The following is a 13,642-nucleotide window of genomic DNA, read 5'->3' as shown; positions in this document are numbered from 1 at the left end:
GATATACACCCGAAGGATGTGCCAAATTATGTTCTGGAAATCAAACATTTTCAAAAGTTCACACCTGTCGGTGTAGTTGGGAAGCTGGAAAATTCTGGAACGTATGCGAAGGGTCATATAAGAGACCTATGTAGATGTAGTCACTATTTTTGCTGAACTTTTTGGAAGACGACAGTGAAATAGATACCTAGGCTTCGATGATAGCCGATGGCGATGCTCCACGCACCCACTCGAGTTTTTCCTCAATCACGGTGTTTTGTAGGCCAAACCGATCACCATTGGAATGATAACTTTGCCACTGGTTTACTGGTCCCCGTCGTGCCCAGGTCCGGGCCCTTCTCGGCTATCGATTTACTAGGGCTATCTTTCCCAAAATTCAGTCACGCCTATTTTTTGAAAATATCTGTCTTGGAAGCCTCGTTACCACCATGTTTTCCCACGCGGCCTTGAGCACTTCCGACTCTTCCAGCTTCCGCGCTTCATCGCTGAACTTTTTCACAATTTCCTCCTTTCCATGTTCTGATTAACTTCCGAGTAAAATTCCAGTCGGTGTGTTAAATAGCACTTGAAAGAAAAAAATAACAATCAAACAGATGCTTAATCAAAACCCCGGATCAAAAATGCCTACCATTGTGCATTGAAGGGCGCCACATTTTCCCACCCGGAGAGATGTGCCAATTATGACCAATCCCATCGATCCGGTTGCCACCGCATTTTACGTATCGCTGTTTGTTGTTAGATGAAGATGGTGTTGCCGCCGCCGCCATGGCGATCGGGCGATTAGTCCTCCATAAAAAGGGAAATGGCCATCTTGATGACAATACATACCATGGATCGTCCGGATCGTCCACTGCCATCGGGCGTCGGATGCGAAGATTTTCCAAAAGCTGCAGCTGGTTGATCGTGTCGCGAATTGGATGCGCATAAACCGCGTAAACTGGCATTTATATTCGGCAGAATGATCGCCGGCATAATGTAGCTGAAGATGAGGAATTCCACGGAGTCATGTCAGTCGATCCTGAGCGACCATTTCAAAAATATCTGAAACTTTGCACAGTTTTTCAATTTCATATAAATCGCCATTTTTTGATATTAAACCTTCATATTCACTCACGACTAACTTTTCAAAAGGGTGTATGCGAAAATAGTTCTAAAATATTCTAAAAGCTGTTCAGCAAAAACGGATTGTTCGATTGTTATAAATTTTTCAGCAAAGTTAGATAACTAAATGATGATTCCTTAGAAAATATACACTGTAAAAAATTTCTTTTTCTACTTTGAAAAAATATGATATTTGTCACAAAAACTCAAATATCTCAAAACCCTATCTTTTTACCAACTTCAATTTTTTAGGGGAAATGGCCCATTATATCAGCTATCTACCATAAAATTTTGGTGATGGTAAACTGATAAACAAAAAAGTTATGACATTTCAAACATTTCACAATTTTTACATTTAGTAACAAAAAAAAAATTTTCTGTGTAAATTATTTCGAGAATTATATTTTGATGCTGATTTTATTGTAAAGGCTACCGCCTGAATTAAACAAGTTGTTTTCATGATACTTTAGTTTGATTATTCGTAATTACTATAGTATCTATTTGAAACTTAGACGCGATCCAGTGTTGTGATCAAAAATATTGAGATTGTCATACTTTTTATTGTACGTGACTGGTGAAAAAATCCCTTGATAGTGTTGAAAAGCTGTTGATTATAAGAAAAATGGAATTGAATTTATTTTTAAGACAAAAGCTGTATAATAAAAGTTTTTTATACGCGTATACGTCTAGTTTATCCGCAAAAAGAAACAGACTTTATGATCGGAAGAATGCGAGTAACTTCAACAACAACAAATGCATAAGAGGTACATACCACAGACAAACAGACGAAACGCCTAGAACAATTTTAGTGAAAATTCATCGCCCAGTTCACACTATCACAACCTGGTGGAAATGTTTCACGAAACACTGCGTTGTGCAATATCGTCATCAGAAGGCGCTAGTGTGAAACGTCAAACGCAAAGAAAAACGATGGGCGCTCTTCTTGTTATGAAAGCCACAACCAAGATTCAAAATGATCGTTGAAGGCGTGGTCAATGAAAATTTCGCCAGTGTTACGTTTGTTTGTCTGTATACATACCTGACAATGCTCACGAAAAAAACAAAAAAATACTACCGCTATGAATATTAAAAATTGTATCCAGTTATCCGCGAGCGGTAATGGCGGCGGCGGGCAAATCCAACCGGTTCGGATTTTGACGTTTCTTGGGGGAAAGTCAAAACAGTTTCATTCTCCTCCTCACCCCTTCACCCACCGTTTGGTGGCGCCAACCGTTTGCGATCCCCAAGAAACGTCAAAATTCGAATCGGTTATTTGTGCCTGCCGCCGCCATTACCGCTCGCGGATAACTGGATAGTATTTTTTTTCTTCAGCCACCAACACCAAACAAGTAAGTTAAAATTAATAAGTGATTTTGTTTATTATAATCTAACGAACAAGATGAACAGTCGCTTTCTCAAAGGTCTTCAACTCAACGCTCTCTTGTAGACCGTTTGATGAAAAAAAATGTTCAAAAGAGTTACGAAATCTCACCGAAAGCACCATAGATAAACTGAAAGAGACTGGTTATGCCCAAATGTCCACATTGTGTACAAAATTACGCATTTGCACGTCCTGCCGTCTAGAATTTGACAAACGAGCCATCTGTATATCATCGGTAAAGCAGGGCGCAGGAAGTTCGAAAACGACAACAACTGAGAAATTGCCATCAGCGACATCTGTTTAAACAATTTAATTACGCCCCTTTTCAAAAATGCCCTGTAATATTCTTCAACATCTATACCCATTTCAATATTTTTAACGTTGCAAAACACGCTTTCAACATTCATCTTGAAGAAGAGGGAAAACACTTGTCCTCAAATGTAACAGCAAATTAATGAATAAACGACTAATGCGCGGAGGGCGTGATAAAATCGGAACATTACGGTACATAGTATATTATATTATATGTATATATAATATATAATAAAAACAACTTGTTTTACTCACGCAAGGCCATTAACAATAAAATCAGCATCAAACTTCAATTTCCGGCCGAAATAATTTACACTAAAAAAAATTATTACTAAATGTGAAAATTGTGAAATGTTTGAATTGTCATAACTTTTTTGTTTATTTTCATGGTAGATTGCTAATACAATGGACCGTTTTCTCTAAAAAATTACGTTGGTAAAAAGATAGGGTTTTGAGATATTTGAGTTTTTGTGACAAAAATGATATTTTTTAATGTTAAAAAAGATTTTTTTCACAGTGTATATTTTCTTAGGAATCGCCATTTAGTTATCTAACTTTGCTGAACAATAAAATCAGCATCAAATCGCGATTCCCGGCCGAAATAATTTACACAGAAAATTTTTTTTTTACTAAATGTAAAAATTTTAAAATTTTGAAATGTTATAACATTATTGTTTATTAGTTTACCATCACCAAATTTTTATGGTAGATTGCTAATACAATGGACCGTTTTCCCTAAAAAATTCAAGTTGGTAAAAAGATAGGGTTTTGAGATATTTGAGTTTTTGTGACAAAAATGATGTTTTTCAATGATAAAATAGATTTTTTTTCACAGTGTATATTTTCTTAGAAATCACCATTTAGCTATCTAACTTTGCTGAAAAATTCATAACAATCGAACAATCCGTTTTTGCTGTGCATATTTTTGAATATTTTTGAACCATTTTCACATACACCCTTTTGAAAAGTTAGTCGTGGCTCTAAATAAAAATTTGATATCGAAAAATGGCGATTTAGATGGAACTGAAAAACTGTGCAAAGTTTCAGTTCAATAGAAAATCATGAATTAAAAATTTTCCTTAATTTTGATGCTGTTGCTTGGAATCGCTCAGATGGTAGGATCAAGGTTTTCCAAAGGAGAATCTCCAAATCCAGCAAAGAATCGAAAGTCCAAACCGTCCAAAGCGAAAAGTTTTCCAAGAAATTTTCACAATAATAAACATTAACACTGAATTAGTCTGTCAAAATCACCAGGGTGCGAGGACGCCATCTTTAAGAATCCAACATGTTGTATGTAAACATTTGTGTATCCACAAAGGATTCCATTGTGGATACACGATAGATGTTGACTCCTGTCAGATGCATTAGGTGGGATTAGGGCTGCCACATACGTGGTCAAAATCGACTGCCAGCTGATCCAAAATTCACCTCAAACGAGAAATGTCAGAGGGGGGAAAACGGGATCAAACGCATTTTCACCAAAGCAAAACTTAAAGGGGAAAGCGGTGTAAAATAGAGCTTCACACAGTTTTTGCTGTTTTTCAATAGTTGCAGGCTTTAAAAAATAGTGGTCTCATGGGAAAGTTTACTCAGTAAATTGTCAGAAAGCCGTAGAGCACATACAATTTTTTGACGGGAATGGTCTATTGATACAGCCACACAATGCTTGATTTGCACTTTTTATCACTTTAAATCTTATTTTTCTCTCTGACTAGATTATCATTTATCACAAAACATTAAAATAGTTGAAAATAGTGACTTTTCAACAAAAAAAGTAACTTTAGTTGAAACATCTTGAAAATAGTGACTTTTTAGTGACTGACCCGAAAATAGTGACCAAGTCACTAAATAGTGACTCGCTACCAGGCCTGCGTTTCGTGACCAGGATGACGTCGAGAAGATTGTTCCACTGGTCATTCCCCTGCGTTACCAGCAAGAGGGGGAACACGAGGATGAAGCTGCTGGGCACGTGCTGGAATCCGATTCTAGCGAGGAAGAATGCTATGGCTTCGCCGAAGGAAGCGATGCCGAGTTTGAAGATGCACCATCCGGTGTGCAAAATCCTGGCGCGCTCCCTTCACATCATAGAAGTGGAGACCGTGAGGGGTCAACCACGAGGCACAGCGAACGGGAGCGCAAGCTCCCAGGTAAGTTCCTGGATTTCTTTACTGGATTTAGAGCAACATCTGCTGGTAAAATTTTCCCTTTAACAGAACCACCATCGACGTACGGCGAGATTGCTGGCCGTGACGATCGTAGGACTTGGATGGATGCGGTCAAGGACGAATTGGCGTCCTTGGAATCCAACGAGGTGTGGAAGCTGGTGAATCGACCGGCTTCAATCAAACCCCTGAGGTCCAAATGGGTTTTCCGTTTGAAGGAGGACGAACATGGGAACGCGATCAAGTGCAAGGCTCGACTGGTCGTCAAGGGGTATCTCCAAAAACCCGGCATGGACTATCAGGAGACGTACGCCCCTGTGGCGAAGCTGACCACCATTCGTACGGTACTTGCTGTCGGCGTACAGCGGCGCTGTTTCTTCCACCAGATGGATGTCAAAACGGCATTTCTTCATGGTGACTTGCGTGAGGAAATTTATATGGAGGTTCCCGATGGTGTTCAAGCTCCCTCTGGAATGGTGTGCAGGCTGCAGAAGTCATTGTATGGGCTAAAGCAGTCGCCCCGCTGCTGGAACGATAAGTTCAACGACGTGCTGTTGAAACTTGGTTTCGTGCGCTCGAAGCACGATTACTGCCTGTACACCTGGTTCAGCGAGGACGGCAACGATGCGATATTTCTGGTGCTGTATGTCGACGACTTGTTAATAGTAGGCACCAATCCGGACAGAATCGAGGCATTGAAGAGAAGGCTTGCCCAAGTTTTCGAGATGACAGATTGTGGCTCGCTGAAGCACTTTCTTGGAATCAAAATCGATTACGACCAGAAGGCTGGTTCCATGCAGCTGTCGCAGGTGGCCAACATCGACCGGATCCTGGAAAAGTTCGGCATGGTCGACTGCAACTCGTCCAGGACACCTATGGAGAAAGGATTGAAGCTTGAAGTAAACCGAGAAACCATTATCGCAGAGCCTTACCGTGAGCTTTTGGGAAGCTTAATGTACGTCATGATGTCCACCCGTCCGGACATCTGCTACCCGGTCGGCTATTTGGGTCGGTTTCAACAACAGCCCGGCCAACAGCATTGGGTCTCATTGAAACGTGTTGTTCGGTACCTGCAAGGCTCGAAGAACTTGGTGCTGACATTGAAGAGGAGCGCAAACGTGCAGCCGCTAGTTGGATTTGCGGATGCAGATTGGGCCTCCGATACTACCGATCGGAAGTCAGTCAGCGGCTATTTATTCCAGGTGTTCGGCAACACCGTTTCGTGATCCAGTAAGAAACAGACTACTGTGGCCACATCGTCGAGCGAGGCGGAATACGTAGCATTGAGTGCTGCGGCAGCTATTTGGCTGTCGGGACTTCTGGATGACCTTGGATTGAAGACCGTCAAACCCGTACCGATCTTCGAGGACAACAGAGGATGCATCGGGATGGCGAAGAATCTCGAGAGCAAACGAGCTAAGTACATCGACATCAAACACCACTTTGTGCGGGACCATATTGCTACTGGAGACCTCACTGTGAAATCCATTCCGACTTTGGAGCAACTGGCGGATATATTCACCAAAGCCCTGGACGCCAGTCAATTCGAAGCCCTGAGGAAGAAGCTAGGAGTAGACGATCGAGAGGGGGTGAAAACAAAGTAGTCGGCGATTTTTCAAATCGATCGTCTCACCACCGCAACGGGTGGGACTTTTTCATTAGTTTATAACAACCACGTGACGCGAACGGTCGCGCTTAACTTTTCGCTTTAAATAAACCATTCTGTTAGTTAGTACCCCGTGCCTTTTCCGTGTTCCGGATAACCGAATCCCTTCAGGTGTGTATTTTTTCTGGTCGATAAAGCAGATTTGCTGAAATAATTCAATATTGTTTTTGTTATTCACTGTATCGTAAAAAATATGATAAAGTGATTATAAAATGAATAATATCGGTAAAATTTTGTTCGAGAAAATTGGCATTTTTGAATGGTAACGATACTTAACAACCCATTCGGTCTATCATAAAATCCCTTTGAATGATAACTGCTATCATGGATATGATTCATTGTATCATTGATTTATAATCCGGATTATGATAATACGAATGATAGGAAAATGTTATTCTGTATAATTGCTGTATGATACCGTTTTATTCGGGATGCCAATTCTCCGTTTCTGCAATGAAATGGTTCAAAAAGCGTGGGTATTATGATTCCTTGTCTAATTTGATGCTGTTTGAGCAAAACTTTGGGCAACAGTGTTGTTGTTTTCTCCATTTCTTGCAACATAAACAACATAGTTATTCAAAGTTTTGCTCAAACAGCATCAAATTAGGCAAGGAATCATAATACCCACGCTTTTTGCACCATTTTATTGCAGAAACGGAGAACTGAGTTTCTCACCATACTAAAATTCAGCTCATTACTACAAATCTAGTACTACGCCGAACACCCATTACTATTATTTATGCATTTTGTATCCGCATCTCGCTCACTCTCTTTCTGTTTTCATGCTATCTGCCGTTTAGCCTGGGTTGAAGAGAAGTCTTTCGTCCAGATAGCGTGAAAACAGAAAGAGAGTGAGAGAGATGCGGATACAAAATGCATATATAATATAATTCCGTGTATACTTTTATTTCTGAGTGTACAATAATGGTTGACCGGAATTTAAATATCTGTAAACAAAAAAAATAACATCTGGTCACCCTGTACAGGCGAGATTTAAATTCTAGTACTACTTTTTAGATTTTGTTTTGCTATTTTGCTTCGTGATCAAAATCTGATGTCCCGTTATTTATCACTGTTCAACACTCTCCTCCCGTTGACAGTCTTCGTATTAATTGATTGATGCACCAAGCGGTAAGAAGAAGAAGTTTTGACATCCATGCGGTGTGCCGTTTACATCCATCGACCAATCAGCGACGAGGATCCCATCGACGGCACACCGCTTGGATGTCAAAACTTCTTCTTCTTTTCGCTTGGTGCATCAATCAATATTTATTTCATCATCGAGATCGAATATTCCAAGTCGCACTAAGCGCACCACAGTCAAGGGATCACGCACGAAGACACAGAGGGTTTCCACCGTACAAAAGATCTTCCCGTTCGGCCACTCACCGGTCAGATCAATTTGATAATCGCTTGCAGCAGCACGCAGAAAGTGATCACTATAAAATAGGTGGTGTTGAAATTGAGTGCAAGTGAAAATATTTAATAGTCAGTAGTAAATCTCTGCATCGAAAAGGTGAGTATGGAAATCAAAGAAAGGCGACGATGTGATGCTTGTGCTAGTGTTCGCTGTTGTGTAATCTTTCCTGTTGACTTGTGATAAAGAGAACCGGGGGTAGTACAAGACTACCTATAGTGCTTGATCTGTTATCATTGCTATCAATTTCAGATTTACTTTCTATGGAAGTGTAGGGAATGTAGGTATTAATTACACATCGAATCGTAATTAATTTCTGCTTTGCTCACCTAATCGCCTTATCTATGTTTGTAGGTATTTAGTTTACATCCACCCATATGTTCTCTAGCCTATTGCAGTCAGGGTATGATGTTTAAAATAGATATAGGCTCAAACATAACAATAAATTAATGTGTTTGACATCTGCTTACTAAATAATGCGATAATTGACTAGCACGAGCTTGGCTTGCAACCTCTTCTCTTCCATCCTGTTTGATTTAAGAGCATCGTTTCCCAAAATGATTGGCAATGATGACTGGCAAAATTGCTGACGAAAATTACAACTTCTGTGAGATGGTTTACTAAAGCATGATACATATACACATATGTCAGTAGTTTTGGAATTTGTGAAAGTCGAGGACCAAGGATAGAAGTAAAGTGTCTCGAGTATATACTTTTATCCAGGCTCGTTAGATAGAACTATCTTCACTTCAATTTCAATTTTCCAATGAAAGACCTCTTTTATAGATACATATAACTTTTTTGATATGTTGCAATTAAATTTTCCAAAACAATACGCGATTTGAGGAAAAATCGTAATTTTGATTACCTTTTCAGCCTCTTTGCACAAGAGCAACTTAACTCAACCGAAGTAATATTTATCCTCTTCTAGCATTTTTTTTTATGAAATTAGAAATTCTTTGAAATCCCAGACTTTATATAAATGTCAGCCTGGAGCAGCAAAAATCATGCAATACATAGTAAAATTTTCTATCATTGCAGTGATCAGTTTCTATTCAACTAGGAAAAATGTTGAAGTACCAAGAAAACCCTTAAATTTAATTTACTACTTTGAGTGGCCACCTTGCCGTCCATAAACAGTTATAGTTGAACAAAACCTCTAGAAAGAAAGGGTTTGCATTAAAAAAAAACTATGGTTGTGATTTAGGGGCCTTGATCGCCTCGATTCAAGTTTATGACAGGCACATTGTCTACGTACGCACAAGCCACCCGGTGCGCGTCGTCGATCGCGAATATTATTCTATTACGCTTCTTACTTCATTCATTGCTTACTCATACATTCTCACTGTATGATCGCTACCAGTACTACGTGCGAAACGACTGTCGCGAATTATTTACTATTTTAGCAGTATAGTGATCATATTCCCCTTTGCTCTTTCTCTTTCAAGATCATTGCCAAGCATAAGCAAACGACACACAGCAGTTATGAGTTTCCTCAGTGCATGCAGTTTGGCACGTATCTACGCTACCAGCGGTCGTCAGCTAGGAACCGGTTTTATTGCACGTTTGCAACAGTCACAGACGGTCGCCTGCTCATCATCCAGTTCGGTCCAACCTAAGGAACCCCCGAAGGCACCCACGCCGACGGCGGGTAGCTCTGCTCAGGACACCAACATCAGCTCCCGAACGCATCGTCCGAATGACTTCGAAAAACGACTTCTTGTATTCACCAAGAAATACAAAACCACCGAGGAAATTCCTCAGTACATCAAGTAAGTACCGAAATGAAGGATGCTGTGTGGGAGGCAGTATAATATCAATCCAATTCTAAATTGTAGTCAAGATGTGATGGAACGATGCCGTAACCAGGTGCGCATCAAAATCGCCAACTACATGATGCTGGCGACGGCCATCGGGTGCATCATCATGGTAATCAGCGGCAAGAAGGCCCAGGAACGGGGCGATTCCGTGCAAAAGATGAATCTCGAGTGGCACAAGGAGTACAACGAGAAGGCTCGGCAAGAAGTCGCAGACGCGCCGAAGAACTAAACCGGGTGCTGCAGTCGAATTGGTTTCCAGTTTGTCGACGAATAAGGAGTTTATTTTTCCTAGTATTAAGGATTCTTCAATCGTGATCATACAGTTTTGTCATCTTTTAGTCATGTTCATGGAACGGATCACACTCAGCGGTTAAGCGAAGCAAATCACGAAAAGGCAGAAAATAGATATACACGTGTACCACAAAGATATATTGTAAAAAAAAAACAATACTAACCACTGAATGACGCTTCTGAAATATAAAATGTGCCGTTGATATTAAAACAGCTATTGTTGTATTTTGATTATATTCATCAAAAGCGCAATCCAATGGCCGCATGTTAAAATGATAGGGGTGATCGGGGCAATATAGGCCACCTAAGGAAATCGTTCTGAAATGCACAGAAAAACTTAATAAATAATTATTTTTATGTAATTAAACCATGCTTAGGAGTGTTTCCCTTCATATTGCGTCGATAAATTATGAAAAAAACTTGTTGTTAATTGTTGGGAAATACTTTTGAAAACCATTTATTTTCATGTGTTTGCCAACTATACGGGGCAATATGAGCCACCATTTAAACCTTTTTTGTTTTTTGGACAATGTTTCGTAAGGAATGAGAAATAGATAAATATGATTGTTCCACAACAATTCAGTATATTTTATACAAATTCGATTGTTTTCGTTTCAAAATAATAAAAAAAAACATAAGCAGATTTCATCGCATTTTACTATTAAACGCAACACTTGATTCAACATAGGCACATGTTTCCATCACAGCCATGAATCCAAGAATGACAACGATGGCATTGATTCCATCTCTCACCCTCTGAAGATGAACGGGCGAAGGGCGAAGGGAGGCACAATAAGGGAGCACTTACAAATTACGTATCATTTTTGGCCAATTTTCTATACTCCCTCCCCATCCGTAATTTGTTTTCCCATTTTTTTTTCCTCCCCTGTTGGGGAAATTAAGCCACTGCGTCCAATAGGCTGAACTTTTGTGGCATGTCCCGTTTTGATATTCGCATCTAGCCAGCTAATTACCATGTGTCAAGTAATCAGCTACTGCCACGACGCGTCGTCTCCCAGTCAGGTGCAATGGAATTAATAAACTCCAAGACCTTCCCAGGTTTTGCAGACCAGATCTCACTGGGTTGCAAGCAACCACTATTTAGAAATCTTTGCCTGCGCGTGTATAAAGCACCACAACTGCAAAGCAGATGTTCCGAGGTTTCACGTTCCGTATTACAGGAACGACAGATATCACTCTGAATATGGCCAATATTTTTCAAGTGATACCTGCTCGGGCAGTGTCCAGTTACTAGGCCAGTGTATGTACATAGAGCTCTCTTGTTGAGCTCTAAGAGCTTTTTGGTTTTATAAGCATTTGGTGTTATAAATCGTTTTGACTGATTGCAATTTTTGACGTCCATCCAATTGGATATCACCCTCTGCTCAGCCCAGCGTTTCAGGTCAATTTTAATTGTACAGTTTGATATACCACAGAATGGTTCTGGACCAGCAAACTGTAAATTGGAACCACTTTTAGCAAGCTCGTCTGCCATTTCATTTCCTTCAATGCCACAGTGACCTGGAACCCAGTATAAGTTTACTGAATTCCCTTGGCACAGCCTGCGCAGTGAAAGAATGCATTCCCAGACAAGCTTTGAAGTACATTTGTAAGCGCACAATGCTTTTAGTGCAGCTTGACTATCTGAGAAAATACAAATATTTGCGTATCTGTATTTTCTCTCAAGGCAGATATTTGCGCATTTCAAAATAGCAAGAATCTCTGCTTGAAACACCGTAGGATAGTGTCCCATCGCCACTGAAATTTGTATTCCAGGGCCGTAGATTCCCGCTCCCGTTTTTATTCCAACTTTTGAGCCATCTGTGAAGAATTTGATTGACCCTTGACGAACAGTGGGACCTCCGACTTCCCAATCTGCACGAGTTGTTTCGTGCAACTTGTAAGGAATATCATGGTTCTCCACAGGTTTCATCCAGTCTTTAATCATTTTCATTACTGGCCTATTTTGGAAGTATTGTGAAATGCTCAGGTGACCTACAAGATCACCTGGCATAAACATTTCAACTCGTTCAAGTCTCAGCAATTCCTTTTCTGCTTCTAATTGCACGTACTCGTGCAAAGGTAGCAGATTGAGAATCGCATCTAAAGCTTTTGATGGAGTGCTTCGCATCGCTCCTGTAACAGCAATGGACGCAAGACGTTGAATTTTCGCAAGCTTTGTTTGTGTGGTAGCCTCTTCGTTTTTGGCCACCAGACAAACGAAGCATACGTCACTTTTGGGCGGATTATGGCAGTATAAATCCACATTATCATTTTTGGTTTCAAGCCCCACTTCCTGCCAATAGTTTTGGAGCATAACCAGAACGCACTTGTTGCCTTACCGATCACGGACTCAATTTGAGCATTCCAGTTCAGTTTAGCATCCAGTATCAAACCTAAGTATTTGACTCGATCACTAGGATGAATTTGTATCCCTCCAAGCCGAAAAGCTTTTAGGTTGATCTTCCTTCTCCTAGTGAAAGGGACAATTACGACTTTTGACGGGTTGATGCTAAGGCCCTCCTTAATACACCATGAATGTGTATAGTTTAGAGCCCTTTGCATTCTTTCCGAAACAGTTTCGTCATACTTTCCTCTCACTATTATGACTATATCGTCTGCAAAGCCCACAACTTCGAAACCTTTTTCCTTCAAGCTTCTTAGAAGATCGTCTACAACTAAGGACTTTCGTTGCCCTTACTGTTATAGAAGAACTTCCCAACTCAGAGGTGATTTCTCTTTTTGCAAGCACAGTATAAATCCAATGTATGATACATTGGTCGAAGTTTTTGTTCTCCATGGCACGCTTCATAGATGAATAGGAGGCATTATCAAATGCTCCTTCTATGTCTAAAAAGGCGCATAGAGCTATTTCTTTTGCTGAAAACGTTTTTTCCACTTTTGTTACTAGCGAATGAAATGCTGTAACCGTTGACTTACCAGATTGATGAGCAAACTGGAAGTCAGATAGGGGATGGTCTTTTATGTAAGAAGAATTGATAAAATCCTTAAAAACCTTTTCCATAGTCTTCAACAAAACTGAAGAAAGACTAATTGGCCTGTATGCTTTGGGATGCGTCTTGTCTCGCTTCCCCTTTTTTGGTATAAAGATAACTTTTACAAGTCTCCATTTTGATGGAACGTAATTCAATCTTAAACTAGCCTTGAACATCTCAATTAGTGATGGTACCAACACCGCTTCTCCATTTTGAATCAGTGCTGGAAATATTCCATCAACTCCTGCAGATTTAAAAGGCTGAAAAGATCTAATTGCATTTTCCACTCTGGCCTTCGTGAAGATTTCATCAGCTAAATCTGAGGTGGTGTTTATTGTCCTAGTTGACTCCGAAGAGTTTATACTAGGACATCCTTCACCTTCCAGAGATATAGTATCATTGGAATCCACACTTAGAACCGAACCCGGAAAATGGGTTTCCATCATCAAATCCAAAGTTTCACGAGGAGTTTTGGTAAAAGCTCCATCGTCGCGCT

At 40.2% G+C, this 13,642-nt stretch overlaps 1 protein-coding gene across 1 annotated transcript; it reads left to right on the top strand.

Annotated features, from left to right (window-relative positions):
* Positions 1-7,903: 7,903 nt before the first annotated feature.
* Positions 7,904-10,363, top strand: LOC109398016 (UPF0389 protein CG9231). Its single transcript, XM_019670356.3, has 3 exons — positions 7,904-8,138; positions 9,488-9,811; positions 9,878-10,363. Exons 2-3 carry the CDS (start codon positions 9,525-9,527, stop codon positions 10,086-10,088), a joined length of 498 nt encoding a protein of 165 aa, XP_019525901.3. The 5' UTR covers positions 7,904-8,138; positions 9,488-9,524; the 3' UTR covers positions 10,089-10,363.
* Positions 10,364-13,642: the final 3,279 nt, after the last annotated feature.

This window comes from Aedes albopictus, chromosome 2 (assembly GCF_035046485.1).
Source record: "Aedes albopictus strain Foshan chromosome 2, AalbF5, whole genome shotgun sequence".
Lineage (NCBI taxonomy): Eukaryota > Metazoa > Arthropoda > Insecta > Diptera > Culicidae > Aedes > Aedes albopictus.
Note: the sequence above shows the minus strand (reverse complement) of the source record. Positions and strands in the feature narration are given on the sequence as shown.

Bases quoted from the DNA above. Each gene is read 5' to 3' on its own strand.
- LOC109398016 (XM_019670356.3), top strand. From the start codon at position 9,525: ATGAGTTTCCTCAGTGCATGCAGTTTGGCACGTATCTACGCTACCAGC. The intron at 9,812-9,877 runs GTAAGTACCGAA...TCTAAATTGTAG, and splicing joins GAAATTCCTCAGTACATCAA to TCAAGATGTGATGGAACGAT.